General features: G+C 33.8%; 1 protein-coding gene across 2 annotated transcripts in view; it reads left to right on the forward strand.

Annotated features, from left to right (window-relative positions):
• CDH18 (cadherin 18) overlaps positions 1-24,590 on the forward strand; it is a 157,393-nt gene that overhangs the window by 17,732 nt on the left and 115,071 nt on the right. For both annotated transcript variants that reach the window (XM_018926918.3, XM_009095239.4), the window contains exons 2-3: positions 16,164-16,458; positions 22,931-23,050. In XM_018926918.3, the coding sequence (XP_018782463.1) occupies positions 16,164-16,458; positions 22,931-23,050 (415 nt within the window). The remainder of the gene's footprint in view (positions 1-16,163; positions 16,459-22,930; positions 23,051-24,590) is intronic.

Here is a 24,590-nt window from a genome sequence, read left to right on the forward strand (position 1 = left end):
GGTAGCGGAGGGAGGCAGCAACTGGAGTCAGAAGGTGGTACTGCTGAGTCCCAACCTAAGCAGACTCAGGTCTCAGACTGCCATGAGGAGCAGTGCAGAAGTGCATTCTCTCATAGCTCAGGGCAGCCAGGACAGCTCCACACTGATCAATAGAGAGTCATTGCACAAGACAGGTAGAGAGAACAATTATGTGCAAAATAATTTGGCAAGTTGGAAATAACAGCCAGAACTGGAAGCATGAGGACTGTGAAAGGAGACTACGGCTTCAAGTCAGTTTTAGCTTCACTATTTATTTACCATTAAGTTACCCACTGCAGTTTTGAACCATAATTTAACCATAATTGAACCATAATTTAAATTACATTGTATGGTCTCTGAGATCTTTAGATTTTCAGAACAATGGAAAGGATTATTAATTAAATAAGACTCAATACTGTTACATTTTCACTAGTATTAATTAGTTGAGTATCAATTAGTTCTACTGACTGGCATTACCTTTCACAGTTTTAATATTGCCTTTTTACAAAAAGTTAAAAAAATATAAAATACTGGGTTTAGAGTATTAAGCAGTGTGCAAATATGCAAGAACTTTAGATTTTTTCCTTTCTGTTCTGATTTGTAGATCTAAAGGGAAAGAAGCTTTTGTTATGATTTGCTTAAAAATGAGAAAATATGAAATTCCTTGAAATGGGAGAATCCCCAAATATTTAGGAAAGTCTCCTGACTTTGTTGAAATGATGGGCAGGAGATAAAATTATACATATAACAAGTATGTAACTCTATGGGTTCAAAATATACTATTTTATTTGAAAGTTCCTCCATAACTAAGTGTCACCTCAGTAAAAACTTCTGTTGTCCTTTCCATGAATGATGAATTTCTTCTGATGACCTTGTATTGTGTGTTTGCAGAGTACAGCAGAATATTTCCTTTAATGTGTGTGTAGATATATATATATATATATATATAGATATCTATATATATGATTCAGAAAGACAAATAAATAACATCTGATAAATTCTCTAACTGAGAACTAACACATGATGCATAATTCTCTTATACTCCTATATTAGTAGTATGATCACACATTATTTTTGTATTTAAGCCCCATATTCATATGGGGCTAATCCTAAACATAAACATAAAACATAAAATATAAAATATAAAACATAAAATATAAAATATAAAATATAAACAGCTATTTCAAGAAATCTAAGAAAATGAATAAATCTGTTATTTTTCAAACCTTACACCTCTTTAGAAATTTGAAGTAGAAACTACCTACTTTCTATGCTTGAGGTTTTTTTTCAATTTTGTTTGATTCATGAAAATGTGTTGTGGTAGTATTTCAGCACCCCTGTCTGCAAAATAAATTAAATGTTGCTGATGTGTAATGAAATAATGATTCCCTGAAAAAAATAGACCCCTTTTCTACCCTTTATAAATGCTACCTTTAAAAGTTAGAGTCTAATTTATTCATAGAATTGAACCTTTACCTTTCCCTATCAAGAAGGATAACAGATTGAAAAGAGATGATTTATACATGCAATAGCCAAAATGCTTTTTAAAAATGAGAAAGCAACAGAATTTTAGGTCAGGAAGAAACATCAAAAGATCATTCATTCCATAATGATAGCCTGCTATGGGATCAGCTAAGACTAAACCTTTTCTAACAGAGTTTTGTCTACTCTGTCTCATTTAATCAGTAGTCTTTTGCATCATCTTGTTCATTTCTTTATTCATTTGTTCATTAATTTTCTCTTATGTTTTCATTTTTGTATGTGTTTTCGTGGGGATTTTTGGGGGGGGGGTGGTTCTGCTGTTTTTTTCTGCTTTTTGTTCTATTTTGGGATTATTGTTTGGTAGTTTTTTGCTTCTTTTGGGCGGTTGCTTGGGGTTTTTTGTGATTTATTTTTGGGTTGTTTTGTTGGGTTTTTTTTGTTTGGTATGTCTAAGGCAATTGTCCATAAGCCAGAGTTACTTGTATATTAACTACTAAAACTGCATTATCAAATTGGGGATGTTTTAGGAGAATAAGGAGAATCTTTGCACACTAAAATTAAATCATATCCAGAACTAATCAAATTGAAACTTTTATCTGTTTTAGCATGATTTTTAGATTTATAGTTATTATTAGGATGTCAGAAAATATCACAAGATTCCCTGGTGTGGTAACATTAATGCCGGACATTCCAGGGTCCACTTGATTTTTTTTCTGAAACCCCCAAGCCAATGTGTCTTTTGCTCAGAGATGTGCCTCTTCCATGCAGAGGCTTCTTGGAGAAGTCCTTTTTAAGAGTGTCAAAAACAAAAAGCTATTTTTAAATACTTGGTTAATAAGGAGTATTTCTGATAATCTGGCCCAGATACCTCACCAGCCAAGGTTTTAAAATATCATTTCTCTCCTCCTTTTATATGAGTCAGGGGAACAGACCTGTGAAAAAAATTATTCCTCTACCATAAAGAATAAAATTTTTATTGTCAATAGTGTCATTATTATTGGAGATATTGTCCAGAATTGGTATTTTTCATGATCAGACTACCCTGGAAAAAATATTTTGTTGGTTTTTAAATACATACTAGAACTGATATTGAAGGCCAGCTGAGAAATCTTTTGTTAGATGCATTTGTATACAGTAAACTGTGCTTGCAATGGGTCAGGAGAGAGTAGGAAAAATTCATTTTTGCTAGAAAGAAATGTACTGATTTATTATCAGGTAGAATTTTTTTCCTATTTCACAGGCCTTCAATTTTCTCTAGAACTTGTTTTAAAATCAAATGGAAGTTGAAAAATAATAATTTACATGAGAGGGAAAAGAATTTAAAAACTTGTAAAACAAAGCACGAGGTGCATGCAATGTAAGAGGTAAAGCTACATAGACAGAGGTAAAACAACAACATTACTGCTGTAAGATATAAATGGAATTAATCAGAAATTAGGTGTACAAATCCCAACTGTGGGCTGTGAAACCACTTTCTGTATTGTTATCATTAATTAAATTATGCTTTCACAAGACTTCACTTGTCCTTGAGCATTTTCAGAATTTTGCAAGCAACTATTCCCCTCACATGCTAATTTGAATAACAGCATGGTGCTGAAAGGACCACTTCCAAAGAGGAAATAAATGGCAGGCAAATTCAGGCTCTACTGAATGTGTCCTTAGTGTTTTTCTGCAGAGCTGTTATCACAGCCATATCATATACTTTAAGATGACTTCTGGAAGCTTTTTTCTTTATATTAGAAATTTATGTAAAATTATGGAAAATGTATTAATTGCCCATTCCAAAAAACCCACAATATGGGAGTGAAGTATTCTAAAACACTTGTATATCTAAGCTGTATTTCTCAACTTCACTGAGATTATATGTGCACTGTAAATATAAATATGCTTACACCTGTCTCACAGAACTAAATGTGGATATTTTGGTGGGAAGGGGCAGGCTATATTTTTAAACTGAAAATGCATTTTTTGCATGCTCATGAAGCCTTTGGATTTGTTTAGAAAAGGCTGAAACACAGGTGATCTTGAAACAGAGGGCTCCTTAACTTTGAATTACTTACTCTAATGAAAATTCCACATTAGCTACCCTAATTCTTGAACACACACCTTTAGTCTTGGACTTTTTTCTATTTGAAAACACACATATATTTCTACAACTTTCTATTCCCTGCAGAGTTTTGCGCCCAATCTTTCCAAAATTCTCCATAGCATTCAGTAAAAAACTTAACTAACAAAATCTTATGTTTATATTTTCAAATGTCCTTGACATGACAGTCTTCCAATGCATTCAGTGTGAATGCTGCAGGAGGTGGGATTGTAGGAACTGCAGTGCACATGGAGCATGCAAACCAGGGTGTTACAGGCTAGGATGCATACAAGAACATAGCGTAAAAAGGGAAAGGGAAGAGGCATGGTGGAACTTTTTAAAACATAGAGGGATGTAAGATAGCCTGAGGAAAAGATCAAATAAGGATGTGATATTCTGGACTGAGGAGTGGTATTTCCCTGTTTTGACTAAAGGTTCAATACAACAATCTACCTCCAGTTTATAAAATAAAATAAAAAAACAAATCAAAAAGTAAATCTGCTCTAAAAACCGGAAGTCTTCAGAAAGCTTCTCCCTTTGATCTCCTGTACCACTGAGGACTCTGCAGCTTTCCTGAGTGCTCACTGCTCCTGCCCTGACCTTACACAGACAGCTGAGCTTGAGTAAGCAATTCATTAAATAATAACCATTGAATGTTCTGAGAACCATCTTACCCTGCCATTCATGACCTGGTGTGAATTAAAACTTTGGAGACTTGTACTAGGTATTGCCTAAGTAGCATTTTAACTACGTGATGTCTGCAGGTGTCATTAGAAGCTGAAGGAGCATCACTGGTTGGCTCAATAGGTCTCATCTTCAGAATAGAATGCATTATCTCTTTTTGTTTATTTTCACACAATTTGAACCTAAACTTGAGTCTAAAGAGTAAACCACTCTTCTCCTGTATGTAAGCCAAAAAGACCTTTGTAATTCAGACAACAGGATATTTGTATTAATAAGTTCTTAGTATGATTTTTTTAAATGCATCGATTTGATGATAATATATATAAAAATATTTTAAAAACATTTTTTCTGATTTTATGTATTGTACAAGAAGTCAGGCATTAAGTAATGAAAGAAAATGTAGTTTTGTAGCCAATCTCCTACCCATTATGACAAGTCACAGAAGACATATGCAGCATTTTTAGTATAATTTCTTTTAGAATTAGTTGTGAGCCAGATAGATGAAAAAGTTACTCCCAAGTAAAACTACTTCAATGCTACTGTTACTTATCTCTAAGGGAAATAATAAGTGTCTGTTCTTCAGAATGTAGATTTTTTTCTCTCTACAAGTTAGATTAAGTCAGGAATTTATCCTTCTTAGGAAAAAAAAATATACTTCATTGACATTTACAGAGGAACTCTTTTGATACAATCTTTCTTGTTTTACTCCTACTGTCAGTATTGTTGTGATGTTGAGTACTTATTCTATAGTTTGCCCCTCTCACACGTGTGAAATTCTCCAAGATGAGAATTTGTGTCTGAACAAAAATTATGTTTCTATTAACAGAAGAGGTGGGAGGAGGAGTCATTCCTGGTTTCACCCAGAGTTTCCTTGAGCGTGCCTTCAGAGAATGTGATGTTTACTACATTTCTGACATTTGTCTGAGTTTTCTTTAGTTCTAAGAGCACAACATTATTTGGGTCAGAAGGAACATATTTCCAGTTGATTATGTAATTTGAAAATTATGTTTTGAGGGGGGAAAAAAAAAGTTGGCCTCTTGTCAAAATAAGATTTTTATTTCTGCTGCCTAAATAGTAGTTATCTTTGTTGCCCTGAATTCTTATGTTAGGACTGTGTAGCACCACTGAATATAGCAACCTGATAGATTATTCCTTACATGGAATACATAGGATTTTAGCAATATGAGTAATATTTACTCACTTTCAGATGACTAAGTGAAAACTTGTATTCAGTGGGTGTTTGAAATATCAAGCAATATGGTTTTATTATTTTCATTTTTTTCCTGAAAAAGAATAAATATTTTTGGACCTCACAGTATTAGGTTAGGAAAAAAAAGACACTGGAAGATCAGAATCATAGCCCTGGATCTTCTGCTGGGACATATGGGCACTTCTTCCTGAAGTGCTTAAATGTAAAGAAAACAGTCTGTTATGGAAAATGTGTTAGTGAATAAACTATACATACAAAGTAGACTATATGTGCTCTGTATTGACACTCTCTTGTACTGCGAGCAAAAATGTGTAGTAATTGAATGTGTAGCAAAAAATGACCATCTTTTAATGGTCATTTTAATGGCTTCCTAGAATGAACTATTTTTATATTACTTTCCCTGTCATTTTATACACTTATTGTTTTTAAGAATTACTGGTACTTAACAGTTTATTGGCAACCAATAGCTTTAACGACTGTAATCCTATTCTTCCTGAGCAGTTTTTGAAGGGGAGAAGGTCAGAGCATCTCTGAAAAGAAAAATCTTTGAAATGGTCTTGATAAATTACATCTATATTGATGTATCAGCATAACCATAAGAAACACTAAGGAGAGAAATATATTGCCTTGAAGTGTGAATAGTATGGTTCTGGTTTTTAATATACTTTGAATACTGGTTCTGGAGAAGGATCAAATTTTAACAGATTTCTTTTCATCCCTTACTTTAGTAAGGGATAGCACTGAACAAAACATCAAATCTGGGATTCTTTACATGTACAGAAAGAGAAAATTGTACATCCCATTATAGAAAAATACACTACAGCTCTTTTTAAAAACATATATTTCATGGATAGAACACAGAACAGATTAGGTATATGCCAAATTTAACTGTGAGTCTCTAGAAATTTGGACGGCTTGGCCTCTTTGGTTGCTATTTCAAAAGTCTAGCATATTTTTCTTATTCTCATTGTTATAATGTGTGTTGTCAGTCACAATGAAGAATGGCAGTTGTCCACGAAAAGATGGAAATTGTCTGTACTGTGCTGAAAAAACTTCATGCTGAACTTGCAAGTATATTGTCAGGTGAGAAATGCAGCAAAACATTGCACATTACACAGGCCTCTACATGAGTGGTGTTTCAAAACACCAGTCAGTCAATAACTGTAATATAAAACTGGTTTAAAACATTTTCAGAACTGTTGTTTTACTAGTCTGGAAGTTGTACTGAAGTAAATGTGAAAATGAAGGGTTTGTTATGTCTTAAAATCAAAAACCTGCATTAGTGGCAGTTCAAGCTTTTATGGACTGCAGTGGGTCATGGTAAATCTAGAAAGAAAGAAGCAGTAGCACTTTGAAATAAATGTGCAAATAGGTAAGAATTACCTGATTAAAAACACTTGAGCTCAGAAATTCTACTTATTCTTGGGAATGCTTGTGTGAAGTAGGGAAATACACAGAAAAGATTCTTAAATTTCCCCAGTTTACATGCATATGAGATCCAAAAAGATTTTGTAACAGCCCACAAAAAGCTTGGTAAAGTTAAGGAAAGGTGTTTACATCCCCATTCGCTGGCATTGATATGTTTCTATTTTTTTATTCCTACTTGTGAAAGTATAGTCATCTTTGTAACAGTCAGGATTACTTTGTCACTTTGTTATTGCAGTCATGACATGACATACCTGTGGAAAGGGCGGGTGATAAGCTTCTGCTCTGATCATCAACCCTCTGACTTACACAACAAAGATGTTCAAAGTAGCAGAGCTGGGATTTTTCATTATCAATGGATTTTGAGGCACAGGTGATCTTTCAAATTTATGGAAACATTCCCTCAACACGATGTTGGGTTTGGTTTGTTTTTTTGCTGTGTCATGTAGTACTTTTTGTTTCTAGCAAACAGGAAGAGTTCTACATTAAAGGAAGAAGGAAAGTGTCTGTAAACAGAAAAAAAAAAAAAAAACTCTCTTCTAAGAGAGGTTCAGAAGAAGACTGATCAGATGTAAGAGTTGTAATGGAAACTCTATACAGAAGCAGTTTATCTACAAACATAAATTTCACCCAACAAGAAGAAAAGCTGAAGATCAAATGAAAGAGATGAAATAACATTCCAGATGCAAAACTAGAACATGATTTTAAGGGTTTAATCCAGCATAAGCAGTGGACCAATACCCCAATAAGTAAATATTCTGATATTCAATGTTATGATACTATTTCCTAATATTTCAACAGTATATAAAAAAGAAGTCTTAACAAATGAAGTGACCAAAAGAAAAAAATAATCTCAATAATAAAATCATATATATATTTTACCTGGAAAATGCATTATTATGCTTTGATAGTGAGTTCACAATAATATGGAGATTAAATCCTTCTTAAACAGTGATATATGCAGTCCTTGATGACACATAGTTGTGCATTCTTTTCAGTTTCTTCAGAATGAAATCACTTTTTCACCTGAAATACAAGCCATTGGACAGTAGATAACCTGTTTTCTTTACACAATCTTAAAAATTTCTCAGCAAATTAGCTTCAAAGACATCAAACTCAAAAATGTGTGAACGTTTTGTGGAAGAATGGGATAAAAGGAAACTGGTAAATTAATTATCTCTCCTTGATCTTTTCCTCATAATATTTTTTTTCCTAATCAAACTCTGTAATTGAGTAAGTACTCAGGTCCCTGGCAAAAAAAAAATTTCCTCTAGCTGATTTTACCTGGCTCAAAAATACTACATCATAAAATCACACATTTATTTTTTCTCTTTACAGTATTTCTTAGGAAGAGCAAAGTAAAAAGAAGTAATTTAGAATATCACAAAAGTACATAGCAGAGTTGTTTTCCCAGAGCTTAAAAATTAATGTGCTGTCATCAGATCTTTCATAGAGCAAACAGTATTAGCTGTAGCACTGTCAAAAAAACAAGCAAAAAAATAAATGGTACTTTCAAGAAGAGTTTGAGTACTATTACACTTATACCTATGTGCTGCAGGGAGCTATTTTGGTCACTCTCAATATCAGGAGAAGCTCTATGCATGGAGATCCCACATAGTACCAAATTCATTGATCAGGGTTTTAGAGAACTAATAGCTTTTTCACATACTGAGAAATCCTAAATAATCCTTACGTTGGCATTCAGTAAAAGTCATACATATTTTCTTTTTGAAAGACCCTATTGCAAGGGATTTTTTTCCCTTTTTGCCTTTTGTACTGGAAATGGAAAGAAACAAAAGAGTTTGAGTCTCTCTTTGTACACATGGAAAAACAAAAATGTGCAATGAGAGTAGCTTGACCAAAGAAGCACCAGAAATGAAGGTCAAAATCACCTGTAGAAAGTCTGCAGAAAGAGTGTGTGGAAACACACGGCTTTTACACATGCTTTTACTCCATTATTGTCACAAATGTACAATGTTTTTCAGTGAAGAATGGCTTTTCACTGCATCAGTGACGTTCCAAGCCCTGAACTCTTGCATCTCTTGGGGTTTTTCAAGTTTTTTTTTTTTAAGTACTTACTGTTTCTCTGACCTTGACCTCTTAAATGTCTTAAGCAAACATCCTTTCATGTGAAAGCAGGCTGACTTGAGCAGGTAATGCAAGTTATGGGATTGGTACCTAGGACTGCTTTTTGGCATCTTTGAGATTTAATGCATCTGTTCCTGTATAGCTGCATTCTAAGGCACTCCCAGACAGAGAAGAGCTTCAGTGGCCTAAGTAAGTGAGAGCTTTGCAGAACCTGTGCCCAAGAGTACTTCCATGTACTGAAAAGCTTCTATTTCCCACTACTGCTTGTGCCCATCTGTAGGGATGGTGAGATTTTTAGAAGTGTTTTATGCTGGCATTTCATCACTTTATTATGATTTAGTAACACAAACAGAAGCAAAACATTCTTCTTACGATGATGATGATGTGTGCTCAAGGCTTATTTGAGTAGCAATGTATCATCAAGGTGCTTGGATTCAAACTGTCAAATTTATGGTCCTCCTGAATGGATCTAGGAATCTAAATTATCACCATGATCACAAATTTATTGATTTTAAAGTGAGATTTAGTGACAGTAATTGTGAATAGGCACTGAAAACTGAGGACCAAATATGATTTTTTTTCTTGTTTCTTGGCAATTTGCTTCTGTTCAAGTCTGTGTAACTTAAAAACCTCTAAAAGCCGTGTACTATGTAAATCCTAGTTCCCAAGAAAACTAGAATAGATTCTATGCCCATCACAGCATTTGCCTAAGTAAAAGATGTCTGAAATGAAAGCTTACTGCTGTGAAGAAAGCTCAGATAAAAACCTCACCAGAGTGTAATTGTTTTTCTTCCACACGGAAGATGCATAGTATGGACACATAGCACATTAAAAGAACAATTTGAGATTCGATTTTTCTTAAAAATATATAGTGTTCTTTGAAAACAAAATGACAGGGTTTTTTTGTATATAAAAATTTATTGTGTTGTTTTAGAATTGCTTTTCTTTTTTTTCCTTTTTCTTTTTCATTCCCTGGAGTTCTTTTGTTTAGAGAGAAAATAGAAGCTAATGTTGACCACTTGTGGCTGCTTTAGTATGCCTGATGTTGTTTCAGATGTGATTGCTCATGCACCTGCATACTTCTGCCATTGCAGTCTCCCTAATGGCTGCAGCAAAGGAGCAGACTTCAGAGAAGCCGCTTGCAAACAGAAGCATCTTGCAAGAACAGATGTTTGTGTGCTACAGCGTTATATTGTGAAGTTAATATTGTTTCACTTGTGTTTTTCCTGGATGATTGCAATGCAATTATTTTTCTTCTATCTCAGAAAACTCATTCAGCAGATGGGGGAAACTGCCGTTTTCTATTTTCTTCCTCTGTTTGACAAGGGTTTGGAATAACTTTTTGTCAATTTGTGGACATTGCTACGGATAGTGCACTTATCTCTTTGGCTAATGATTCCCTCTGAAAATTCCATCAAAATGTGTGACATTGCCCAGAGCAACATCTTTCATTAAAACATATATTGTAGCTCAGACCAAGGGAAGCAAGTCAGCAGCAAATCTGAAAATGTTTTTACTGCATAGACACAATGAACATTACAGTTAGACTCTGCTTTTGTAGTGCGTGCCATCAAGAAAAATTCTAAATGCAGTTTTTACTACTAATAAGTTACTGTAACATTTCTTTTAAATTAAATGTTTTGTCTATATAAACGTCAAAGGAAGTCAGTATGATTGTAGTTCTTATTAGAGGGAAGATTAAAATATTTTTACTCAGTGTGTTAGTGCTCTGCCATTAATTCTTTATATATCTCTCTACATTTTGATGTTTTTAGTGAGGCAATAAACCGTTCTGTGTAAAAAAAGCAAAGGAACTTGATACAATTCTCTGTTTTGCTAAAGCTCATACCTCATGTTGAGCTAATTTTGTCATTCCTCTGGTCTGAGCACTCATTGGTAGACATTACTGCAGTAGTGTTGGGCTGGGTCCCTCTTGTCAAGGTAAACTATTGACACTGACAATAAAATTAAGAAGGGGAGATTCTGCTGCTTTCCTTGAAAGAATGTGGTGCTCTCTGAACAGAACACAATATTTATTCAAGACATAATGGTAGTTATGGTCGTTACTACCGTAACTCAGGCTTTTCTTTTGGAATCTTGTACAAATTATTTTTGTTTTTTAAGTTTTTGCAACAATAATTTTAGTTATCTGCAATTATTTCACAATACTTCAAGTGTTTATGTACATAACCACTTCTACTTTGATTAAATTCATTAGATTAGTGCAAGTTCTTGATTTTTTCAAATCAGCCTTGTATTTTAATTTAGTTCATATAAGGCAATCTCTTAATAATATTTTTTGTTTCTGGAACAAGTTATATCCAGATCATATATCAAGAATTTATTGGTAGTCCAATTAAAAATACTGCAAAAGTCATAAGCAGTCCACTTAAAATGCCACCCACATTACACTCCAAGAATGCAGATTTTTCAACTAAAGCAAGCAGGAGGAAGCAGTCATGCAGTTAAATCACTAACAGACAACTCTTCTGCTTTACAATTGCCCCTCTTACCCAGGCTTTTTTCTCTTCTGGCCATGCATGGTTTCCTGGTTGCAGCTTGTTTTCCTGAGGCAAGTGCAGGGGAGCATGGTGATGACTGTGAGTTGTTAACATTCTGCATTCCCAGGAGAAGTAGGATGTTGGCTTTCCTCTCAATTTTTGGATTGAGTTTTGGGTTTGATAATACCTATTGATGTGTTTTTTTCCCATTGGGCCTCTTTCTTATTGTCGGGTAGTTTCTGCCTGTGTGTGGTCAGTTGCTCAACAAGCAGGTATGTTTAAATATTTGGATGTATGAAGTGGCTAAGCATCAGCTAATACAATGCAGATGTATGAAGCTGATTGGTAGTGAATAAGGCCAGTGACTAAGCAGCAGTCACCTGACATTTGTGGTTGTGATTAGGCTTTAGCCACTTGATCATTTTTCAGTTACAAACAGTAGCAACAATTTACTAGGTGGGTAATTAGCTTTCAATCCGTGAATTCATTTTACAGCAGTTAATATGCTAGTGCATCAAAAAAGTATTTAAAGATTCATAGTGTCAAAATTAATCTAAGAATATAAATACTTATTAACTGAAATGTTTTCATATATCTGCAAATCATGCCTTTGATTAATGGAGCCCTTCTGCAGCTTCTGCAGGAATTCGAAAAGAAAATGAGCTTTTAAATGGACTGATAGAAGAAAAATGTTAAAGTCTTCGCAAAACAGGGACACCTTTGTTACTGTTCTGTAAAATCAGTCATACACTGCTGATATAGGATAGTTAAAGACTGAGGAACCATCATAAATCTTCCTGGATGCAACTTGCTATTAAATATGTCAAGAAGTGTAGGTCACTGGGTTGACAAAGGGGATATTCCAGATATGCCCATTTGCTATCCTTTTCAGTTTCTTCTTTCCCTAAAAAATCAGAGAAATAAAGACAGGAGTAAAGACTGAAGGGGATGAAAATTGAATACTTTCTGGCAGCTTCTGGTTGTGGAGAGATTCAGAATATTAAACAGATATATTCTTGTTGGAAGCATAACCAAACCAATGCTAATGTTTGCAGAAGCCAGCCCATCACTTAGAATAGAGCCCACATTTCCCCAGGGAATTCAGAAATGTGCACTGACTGCAGTTTGGAGAATTGGAGATGTTGCTGTCAGAGATGAGCAGAGTGAGGAAGCTCCCTGGGACTGGGATACTGGAGACTCCCCCAGTGGATCATGACTGGCACACCCTTTCTAGGAATCTGGTTTGAGAAGAATTCCCCAGGTCACACGAGTTAGGTCTGAACAAAATGTGGGTTGGCTTGCATTTGCATTGCTTAATGACATTCTCCTCTGTGCCAAATTAATCTGAAAGAGAAATAACTATAGCAGTTCCAAGGAGGGAGAAAGGCCACTACTGTTCAGCTAGATTTTGCCCCCTCAATGTCTTTTAGAAACTATTATGAGCAGCACTGCAGGAATACACTCTCCCAAACCATGTATTTGTAACCTAAGAGGTGAATCACATTTATTCTAATTGGAAATGTTTTTGTGGAGTAAACCTCTTGTTGCAGAAGTGGTTTCATTGTACAGAGAGAAAAGAGAGAAGTGCACCGTGCTCAGGGACATAAATCTCTTGTTAATCTAGTAAACATTGTCTGAAGTAGGGATTCCCAGGGGCTCTCTCAGCACAACACATATTGCATATAAGCATTTGACGGAACTCTTGATATTTTTCCACTTGGACCAATTTGTACTAAGATGGAAGAATTAAAGAAGACAAACAGTTCTTTAATCTTTACTTTGCAGGAAAACTGAAATATAAACAACTGACGAAGAAAATATCACTCTGCTATGCAAAATCCTCCTCTGTGAGTTTAAAATTCAGCATTAGGAGTAAAAAGGCATAAATCAAAGTTTATATTTCAAACAGTGTAAGACATATCAGGAAGTAAGGAAGCAGGAACTTCTTTAAGCTTTTACTTCTTTTCAGCTGTTGCATTACAGCTACATTTTAAAATAGCTAGTTGTGAACGGAAAGCTTTCAGTGATTATTAATACGCAGATGGTTTTCTTCTGATGACACTCTTGCCTCTATTTTTCAGTTGAAGCTTATTGAGTAACATAATGTTTTGCAGGAATAACGGATAATTTGTTGACCATCAAAGCATCTGAGTATCTTTTATGTTTCCTAGCTTTGCTTTTGGATGTAAAAACCTTCTGACTCGAAATAAATATGTATTTTCTTCACTGATGACAAGTACAAAGAGTGATTTCTTCACAATAAAAAAATAGATAATGTTATTAATTTTCAAAATGGTCTATGCATTTTGTGCCATCATAAATAATTTGTGAATGTGCCTTTCTACAGTATGGTATTGGAACAGCTTGCTTATTTTGTGTTTTGGAGAACATCCCTTTTTTATATTCTACAGCAATTCCTTATTCTGTGTATTTCTTTCCTAGAAATTTTTTAATTGATTCATGTGTTCATAATTCCAGTTATAGATGTGGTGATTTTTTCTGGGATCTCCATTTGGTATATCTGAATATACTTTTACATATATCCCTGTAGAGGTAAAAGGAAAGAAGTACAATGGAAAGCTTTCAGATCATTTTCAGTTTGGATTAGTTTTGAGTTCCTTATAAACTCATCAAATTTGTCATTTTACTGTTGGCATTTGCAAACACTAACACTGAGGGCTCATTTTATCCCAAAAGCATCCTACAATTCTAATTGTTTTTGAGAAATTAAAGTATCAGTAAACATATTCTAGAATCCCAGAATACCCACTACTCTTGTTTTTAGAAATAAATCACTTCAAATAACATTTTGACTCTAGGAAGTTTGGATTCTTGGTGTTTTTTATAGAGTGAATTATTCCTTTGTTAATACAGTGTCATTCTAAGGATAGGAAGCAATTAATTTTCCCAATGACTACTGTTAATGAAATGTGTAAGACTGTTCTGCTGCCCTATAAAAGCATGCCAAACAGAACGTTTTGCTACTGATTTCTTTTTTTGATTAAGAAAAAAATAAAAAGGGGTCCACAGTAGTGACCCAGTTTTGTGTTGGTTATTCAGTTAAATCTTCATGTGACTCAGATAAGTATATAGTGCATTGACTGAAGTGCATTGCTGAAATTTATATGAGCTGAAAAGCTTCAATTTATTAAATTTCCCTGTTCCAAGCCCCCTCCCATAAAAAATATAAATTATGAGCAACACTATAATTTCATTAATTTACTAAAAAAGATGAAAAATCTCATCAAGCACCATATTCTTACTCATTTTAGAAAAAACAAGGAAGATAGTTTCAAAGGCAAGACAAAGACTCAGAAAAAAAAGATACTCCTAGTGTGTGAGTAAACACCATCACCTCTGTATCTTGTGTTTTAAGTTTAAAAAACAATATATTTTCTACCATACAAATCTTATATTCTTTTTATTCAACAGTCTATGGTTTTTGAATTGAAAATTAAAACAGGAAGGTAACATCTTGCATCCTAAAAATTAAAAATATCTGTCATTCTCTTTCTGCTTTGCTGAGGCTCTATATCAAAATTTCGTAATGACACACTGCAGATATTAAAAAATATTCAGGGCAGTAGGATAAGGATTAAAATGTATGTCTTCTTAAAATAAGAAATTTTCCCTTCTGATTTCACATCACAGTATTACTGCACAATACCTGAGGCTGTTCATTTCTGCATTATCACTTTGTTCTTATTATGCTCCTCAATAAATACATTATGTTCTTAAAGTTGTTTCAAAGGAAAAAAAAAGCAAATCCACAAAACTCAGTTTATATAAAAATCACCCTTTCTTATCAAAGAACACATGTTCATTTGGTTATGAACAGGCAATTCTTTAAAGTCAGGTTAGGAACAGTGAGACAGTGGGAAGCCATTTCATGTTATCTTCTAACACACCAATCTACTTACTGAGTTTTCCTTCCACCCACCCTCCACTGCCCTAGCAAAATAAAACTTTACTGTACTAAAGGAAGAGTATAATATATTTAATTTATATTTCATAGCACAAGGTGGTATGAACAATGAAAATGCTGAAAATCTCTATCAAACTTCATCATTTAACTATAAATAATTTAAATTAGAAAATTAACAACAAGAAAATTAGATAACTTTCTAGCTAAAAATAAACCCCAAAAAAATCCAAAGAAAATGTCAATATGTTTTTGTGGAATAGAGTAATTCTGGACTGACTGCCACTGGCACAGTGTGCAGTTTCCTTTCACAGTAAATGATGTTGTCCTTGGTAGGTGGGACTGGATTACCATCATTGCAGTAGGCATTCTCAGTAGGAATGCATCTGGTTTAGTAGTTATGACAGGGTTTCAAGCAATGCATGCTGTATAATAACAATGAGAAGGACTAAAATCAAAACCAAAAAACAAAAACCATCGCAGTTACTAGAATATTCTTGACTTAGGGAAGTTTTCTAGAATGGATATATAACTCAAGAAATCCCAGTTTAAGAAATTAACTATGCTGGGTGTAAAATTACCCTCAACAAAGTGACTGTGTTGCCAGAAAGAGCATATGAGGAATTATGGCAATAACTGGGAGAGCTGAAAACAAAATAGAAGGGTGCTGACTGTAATATTATAGTTTTTATATCTAGTGAAATATTTATATAATTTTATATGATTTTATGTGTTTTTATTCTACAGCTGCATTCCAATTCTGACAAAGGTGATGGATCAGTCAAATACATTCTTACTGGAGAAGGGGCAGGGACTATATTTATTATTGATGACACAACTGGAGACATCCATTCAACCAAAAGCCTAGATCGAGAGCAGAAGACCCACTATGTGCTTCATGCCCAAGCTATTGACAGACGGACCAACAAGCCACTCGAGCCCGAATCTGAGTTCATTATCAAAGTGCAGGATATCAACGACAATGCCCCGAAATTTACAGATGGACCATACATTGTTACTGTGCCAGAGATGTCTGAAATGGGTAAGGAAAACAAACTGTGCTATTCAACAGTCTTTTAACAAGTGCAAATGCCACATACTGTTTGTCAAAGTTATCATCACATCATTGAGTGCATGTTAAATATATTGGAGTTAAAAAGAGATGAGAAAAAGACATGAAATACAACCCATATGTTACTTGTGACATTCACAGTAAGAAAACAGTATGCACACACACATGTTGGTTGTAAGAGAAGAGCCACTTCTAATCTTGAATGCTTTAACATATATTCTTTGTCAAATTGTAGTTTCCATTCTAGAAAAAAAAAAAAAAGTATTCATATATCCTCATTCAACTGCAAATTTTAAGGCTCTCCCTTAGGTTTCCATAAGCGGTCTATACAATTCATGGAATTAAACACAAAAGAACAGTAGTTCCCTAGATTATTTTAGACATATGTTTATTTATAGAGTTTCTTATAAAGTGAGCTGAAGTTCCAAAAGATACCAATCTTTGGTTTTCCCTGTTACATAGTTCAGATATTCTTCTATGAGCTGCTGCATTATGCAATCAGTTCTCTTCATTTAATACTTCTCTGGTGTTGATGTTATTTTATAACTTTCCTCTAATAGAAGAATTGCCAGTAGAATTTTTCAGAAGGACAAAATTGCAGCATTTCTGTGAGTAATAATCATAAATCCAGGACAACGCAAACAATACATGTTTGTGTGAATTACTACAGTGAATGCATAGAGTTTCCAGTAAGACTATTCTGTCTCTGTACAAAACCTCTTCAACTGTCTTTGATAATTCACTGTGGCACAAAGCTTTACTGCTAGAGTTGCAGTTAATTTCAGTATCATCTAAGCTTTTATCTCAGTTATCTCCCATTACACCACAAGCTGTCTTAATGAGGAATTAATTTCCTTTACCAGCTGTTTCCAAAAATGTGTAACTCCATCTTTCTCTTTCTTTGGTTTTCTTTTTCTCTAATGGAAACCATTTTAATTGATTATTTCCTTCACCTTTAGAGGCATTTTATTTTCTGCATTGGAGGAAAAATAATGGAAGAGAGATTAATATTATCTTCAAATGTGGCTGATGTAATAATTTTTTATCTGTATTATATTCATGAAAGTTTTATTTTTCTTTCATCTTCTCAATATTGAGCATTCTTCCATAAATGTTAGTCATAATTCTGCAGTAATCAGAATCTGGTATTACTATTCAGCTACATCATACATGGTTCTGTTTTCCAAAGAATGAATTGAATAATCTGGGATGGTATTTTGTGTTGTAAAACAGAGTGGATTATGGTAAACCAATAAAGTTTTACTAGTAAAATAGAGAATTGATGCTTATGTTTTGCATAAAACATTTTGATGCTGATGCTGAAAACCAACACACTCATTATTACATTAATCAGGAAACCTCAAAATTAATAAAATTTCAAATTAGCAAACTAAAACCACTACAATGTTTATAAATAAAATACTTTACTGTTTTTACCTGAAGCAAATCATTACAATATCTATTCCACAAGGCTTTTGTGTTGTGAGAATAAATCTAAATTTTCATATCCTAGCATACAGGTATTCTGTTGTAGGTACACATTATATTTTCATTGCAGATTTATTATCTCTATTTTTTTTTCTTCTATTGATTTGTATGTATTTTTCACATTCTGAAAGCATTTTTATTGTCTGCAATTTCAGGAAGACTAATTCTAGTACTGCTTCCACAGGATACATTCTTTTTGTCAAATGATGGAGATACCTCTGTCACTTTTTTAGTTCTATTATTAGCACAGTTTCTGACATTTAGCTGTGGAGTCTATACCTAGCTGAACTTGTTGATGTTATTCTGCGATTTTCTAAGGAGGTCTCATTCTGAGTATTTCTTCTGATTTTTACATTATCATTTAAAGATCTTTCAAAGTTATTGTCTCTCTGCAACAGCTCTCATGCTAAGTGGAATTATTTTTGATCTCCATTATTTTCCTTAGTTTCAGCAGCAGGTTCTTGTTTATCTCCTCAAGATCCTAGCTGGTATTTTCCCCACAGCTTGAACTGAATCTAACTTTAAAATCTGTAGGACCTTTATGACTTGTCTTTTTCAAGTCACTGACAAGTAAGTAGAGAAAAGTTTTGTTAATTTTTTTGGCAAATATTAGACCACAGTTTTCATTGGGACACAAAATAAACATACTCTTTATGCTTTATGTACTTTTGGGAGAGATGAAAGAAAATGTCTATTCCTTGCCTTCAATGAAACTTTTCCATAACATTTGGCTCAAAAACCAAAATTTACATCTGAAATTATTTTTTCTGTAGTTTGAAAAACTCAGTTCCACTAAGATCTCTGTAGTCTGCTTTAAGGTTTATGAAAGTCATCTTTGTGTAAATTAAAAGAAAATAAGAATATTTTTCAATCAGTAAAAGACTTCCAGATGTGTTAATTGTCAGCTGTACAATGAGTGAAAGTCTCCATGCTAAATTTTTAGTGCTGAGATAGTTTAGAGGTGAGACTAGATGATCTCCTGATAACCTTTCCAACCCTAGCAATTCTCTGCTAAGAAGAGTATTCCAAATAAATTCTATTTAAGAAATTATTAGGCACAGTAGACATTTCTCAGGTCCTTTTGAGAGTATTCCAATGGGAGGTAGTCATAATTTCAGATAATCTAGAAGACAATGTTGTTCATAAATATGATTTTTATTAGAAGTGCCTATTTAATTTAATGTATTGTGAAATTAAATCACATTTTGTTGACTTGTTAGTGTTTTCAGACAGTACTAAGAACTTTAGTTAGGTAGAGAATCCCGGCATTTATTAAACTTCACCTTCTTATAATTTCATTTAAGATTTTTTTAAAATATTGATCCATTTGAGATTCAATAATATAGACAACTAAGAAAAGTAATGCATAAATATTTGCATTCTCAACAGATGTATTTTATGGAACTGCCTCATTAAAAATTAAAAATTTGTCTTCAGAGAGACAAATTGCAATATTCCCTTTCAGCTTTTCTTTGAGATACAACTTCACAAAATTTTTTCTTGCAAACTATAAATTAAAAAAAAAAAAGAGAAAAACAAAATTGAGATATTTTTAAATAAAATACAATTTTGTTACCCAATTGAATAATTTTTTTTTCTAATACTGGGAAGAAAAAAGGGCACCACATAAAAAGTGGTATTCAGAGCGTACAGGCATGTTTTACAGCTCTTTATAAAGCATTAACTAAGAAAACAGAATGCCCAAAATGTAAGCTCTGAAACGTAGCTGGAAAGCATATGAAATGCTAGTTGTACTCTGAATAAGCAGAGACTCCAGTTTGGGGAAAAATGTCATTTTTATTTCCTAACTGGACTGACAAAACTCTTTCATAGCAAAACTTTCTTGACAGGAACTTTCACAGGAAATTAGTAAAGGAAGAATAGAAGGTATGGGTCTGATGTTCATATCTCTCCTGCGGTATCCAGAGAAATTAGATCTTTATCTTTTGTAGCTGATTACTTTTTTTTTTTTGACTTCTTAACATTTAAAATAGAAAGAGCACACTACTGTGTAATTCTCTATCTAAGTCTTTTATGATACCTAACTCAACCACAAAAACTTATGCTGCATCTAAATGATATATATGTATCCAGAACTCTGATTTGCCTGTCGTGAAGACGACCCTGAACGATGCTAATTTTGAAAGGAGTAGTTGGAGGACAAAAGTAGCCTCTTTACCTTTTTTTTTTTCTTTGCAAGGCATTTTAACCTACAGTTTTCACAAGCTGCCTTTCCTAGGTGCTCAGCAAATGAGGCAAGAATCGGGCAAAAGGCTGGTATGGGGATATCTTATAAAAGGCTGAGTGTGCTTGTGTGAGATAGTGAAGAAGTGAAGCTTCTGAAGTGCTATGTTGCCCTGAATAAGAGCTTGAGAGGTAGGGTGGCAGGTTGAGTTAAAATTTAAGAGTTTAAGGGTTCTTTTAGGTAGATAGAGAACACTTTGCCACTGTTCAACACTAAATTGCTATTATCAGGGTTTTCTTAAGAAAGAGATACAATTGTATTAAAAAATCACTGTGGCTAATTTTTGGATGCAATGGCATTCCATCCATGGTAAAATGACCAGCTGGCTGCTTATGTCAGATGCTGCCTTTCACTGGTTCTGTTTCTTTTCTCTCACATCAATGAGTTATACAAGCACTAAGATTCTTTTTAAAAAAGAGGAGAGAGAAGAAAGTATTCAAGAAGGAGAGAATTATGAAAACAAAATATTTCTGATTTTTTTTTTTCTTCCGAAATAGCCAAAATACTTTTATCAAGTTCGAGACCTATCTTGATTTTCTAGAATTCTGGGGAAAAGTGCTAATGGAAACTCACACTGTTGGTAACTGTTTTCCTGGAAAAAGGGAAAACTATAGACAAAAAGGTACTGAGGTTGCCCAGCATTCTGGATAGTAAACTCTGGTAGGTGACTGGCTATACCAGTTGAATGAATATGCTTTTGTTTTACACAACTGCAAAATAAAATAAAATCATTCTGCATCCTAACCTATTAATCTTCAGTGATTCCACAAGGCTGAACCATACAAGCTCCTCTCAAGCTAGAAATTATTTGTAAACTGGGCTACACAAATCCATCATTAGAGCATTTCAGTGACATGGGCTAGCAGGGGAAAATGTCTATTCCTGGAAGTGACCTCTTTTTCTATGTTTTCATAGCAAATCAATAGGCCTGAACTGATTTCTAGAACATTTTAAGAATAAAATATACAAACTTTCATTCACATTTGTTTACCTTTCCACATGAACACAAGCACAGTAGTTTAGTTATCTATAACATTAACATCTGAATAATTGTGACCATACAACTGGCTCCAGCTTGATTCTATTACAATATTCCACTTCAAAGTCATCCAAGTGTCCTTACACTTGGTTTGTTAATACATTTATCTGTGAGACTGTATACACTTGGGCTTTTCAGAGACCAGAAAACACTGTATTTAAGTAAGCAGAACATTTGCATACAGTTTAACTAAGCCTCCAGTCGAGATACAAGCAGCAGCTCTTGGTGTTCAAGTTAGCTTGTTGAAAGTGAGCTAAGAGTTTCTCAGAGGGTAGAAACCAAATCTGTGAAGGTTTGCTGCTTAGTTTGCTGGACCTGAAGTGAGACTCCATGACTTTACATACTTCTAAATCAGGAATATACTGAGGGTGTGCACATTAACAAATGTTTTTGTGCAATAGAAATTGATCTAAGAGGCTGAATGACTGGAACTGAGAAACTGATGTCTGTGCCATATGCATTTGTGAAATCTTATTTTAGATTTTCTCTTGCCTGGTTTCTGAGAGTACGTGCTTATTAGCAGTCAAAATAAATCAGATGTGCTGCTAAAGCACATCTCCTGGTTAATTTGCATCTGAAGAAATCTAGTTGGCATGCTCTGAAACAGTTCTATAAGGAAAATCAAAGTGCAACAAATGAAGGTGATCAAGGGTTTCAATTCAAGAACATACTTCTCATCTCCACTAAATGTGAAACTGAACCCCTCAGAGTCCATGTGATACCTCAGTGGTTCATTTAGATGAGAATCTGCTTTCAGATGCAGAGTTATGTGAGAGCAGCCTGTTCTGTTGTTATTATGATATTTTAATGCTGAACCAAGGAGCCTGTATTAAGCCCTGTCTGCATAAAGATAAACAAATAGAATGAAGTCTGAGCCTTTATTAACTCACAATCTTACACTTACTGATTTCTTTTGGGAAGTGTTTGGCACTGACAGCAAAGATTCATCATTACATGCCTTGAAAAATACACTAAAAGGAAAAAATCACTAGTGCCCATTCTATCTGTGCACTACTTATGCATTTTATTTTCTCAAAAGGGTTACTCATAACTTATCCCACTTAGTGATGTGCTAGAAACTGTGATTTTATTCTTCTAGTGGGTTTCATTACTAACATAAAAAATAATTGTCTTTTGAACTCATCTTTCTAATTTGCAACCCCAACAAGGTTCTAGAAGTTATTTCATTTTCACATTTTTGGTGCTTTCCAAGAGCTAGATTTTTTTATTCATTTAGCAACTTTTATTCATTTGGGGGCATTTATACAAGTTCCTTTTAATACTTAACATTAATTTGTATTGTGGATAAAGATAATCCTGAAGTCCATACATCTGTGTTATTTAGAAGTCTATATATCCCATGTTTGGGATCTATGTGTGTGAATATATGTAAATATGCATGCTATGTAGTTACTATTTGCATTTACATCTCTGTAATTTCTGTTTAGGTTTGTATGTGTGTAATCAATTTACACATACACATATAAAGATAATTTTTTTTTTCAAATTAATGTAATTTTTTTAAATTAGTCTATTTTTCCTTAAAAAATTATGTGGTGAAAACATGTTATTAATCTCTCAGTTTTAGAAACTTTTTAAAATGTATTTGAAAATATTTGTTGGAAAATTTTATTTCTTGCAAGGTAATGTTTATTTTCCTGTATATACAGGTACATCTGTTCTACAGGTGACAGCCACAGATGCAGATGACCCCACATATGGAAACAGTGCCAGAGTAGTGTACAGTATTCTTCAGGGACAGCCATATTTCTCTGTTGACCCCAAAACAGGTGGGTATTTTATATTTCTGTTGAAATGATTTAGCCATTATGTTTCAGTTAATTAAGTCTGGTAGGTGAAATGCAATGTACAATGCAGATATGTGGACTTCTTTTTCTTAGTGTTTCTTTAGGCTGCTGCTTACTTTAGCACTATGGAATCTATAAGTTGCTATGTTTTGCTGAGTACTAAAATGAGCCTGCTGTGTACAGAATTAATTCTGCATCATGTCATGATGTGAACCATTCAGCCAAACTGCAATAGCACTCTTTCATCTTTTCAAGCCTCTGTTTAGGAAGTGACTCAAGTATGTCTAACACATGATTTTCAATCCTTTTTTTTGTCTGAAGAATAGGTTTGGGAGGGTTATGGGTGTGTGCTTCAACACATGAACACATGTGCCAATATAAATTATTACAATTTGTGTTTTTTCTAAAACTGCAGGATTGCCATTTAACTGAAAATTCATTCTATGATTTGAGAACTAGAATGAACAGAAATATTTATGCCTTAACTCTATGCATCACTCTTTTTTTTTTTTTTTCTTTTCTAAGTCATGTATAATGTATCCAAAATGTTTTATTTAAAGAGAGGAAAAATCTCTTTTGGGAATGGGAGTTGTTATTAGTTTGTGATTTTTTGAAGAGCATTGTTATGATAATGATATTATCATGATTATGCATTTTAAGTATGTATTTGAAGTCCTCAATAATTGGCAAATATAATTTAGGAGAGTATATTTTTATTTAATATTTTATCTGTTTTTCCCTGCCTATATCAAAGCTTTAATACTGAGGGGAAAAAATAAAGCACACTGAACAGTGTGGTTTTCCCTAGTAAACTGTAGGGAATAATAATGACTTTTTCAATATGCTGAAGTGAAATAACTATGGTGTAAAAAGTTTCCATTTTACTGTTTTCGCACTTAAGTTTCTTGCTTTGTGTGCATTGATCTCTGTGGTACCTGGAGATGTACCCTGGTTTCACTATAAGGGAAGTGTATCTGTGCCATCTCAGAGAGCTTTGAGGTTAGTGCTGCTTTGATTAGGAGACCAAACTCCATGACCCTCAGAGGAAGGTCTGTTTCAGCCTAAAATTTTCTATAAATTTGAGGGGGTCATGTTAGAAAGGCCTGGAATGGCAAATCTGTGTTGCAGTCCTCACATTTCCCTTACCCTTAGAAATATAACTAGTTCATATTTCTAAAACTATTAAGGCACTCTGAAGCAATAGCTTGCATTTTTTATTTTTATATGGTGTAGAACTTGTAGTCTAGAGCTGCTATTCAGTAAGTGAAGAATCATAATGGATATTCTCTGTATCAAATCTGTATCACACAGGCAATGGTATTGTTATAATGAAACAACAGATGGTAGTGTGTTTTCCCTCCTCAAGCCTTAGGCTTTGACATGGATTTAATAACACTTTATGAACTTAAGCTCTTTTTGATATTTGTCTAGAACATGAAAATTGTTCTGATAACGTAGTTTATGCAAAAGTGAAAATGAGATAAATAGTGCAACAGTGAAAAAAGCAGGAGGAAGATCTTGC

Source organism: Serinus canaria, chromosome 2, assembly GCF_022539315.1.
Source record: "Serinus canaria isolate serCan28SL12 chromosome 2, serCan2020, whole genome shotgun sequence".
In the NCBI taxonomy this organism is placed as follows: Eukaryota; Metazoa; Chordata; class Aves; order Passeriformes; family Fringillidae; genus Serinus; species Serinus canaria.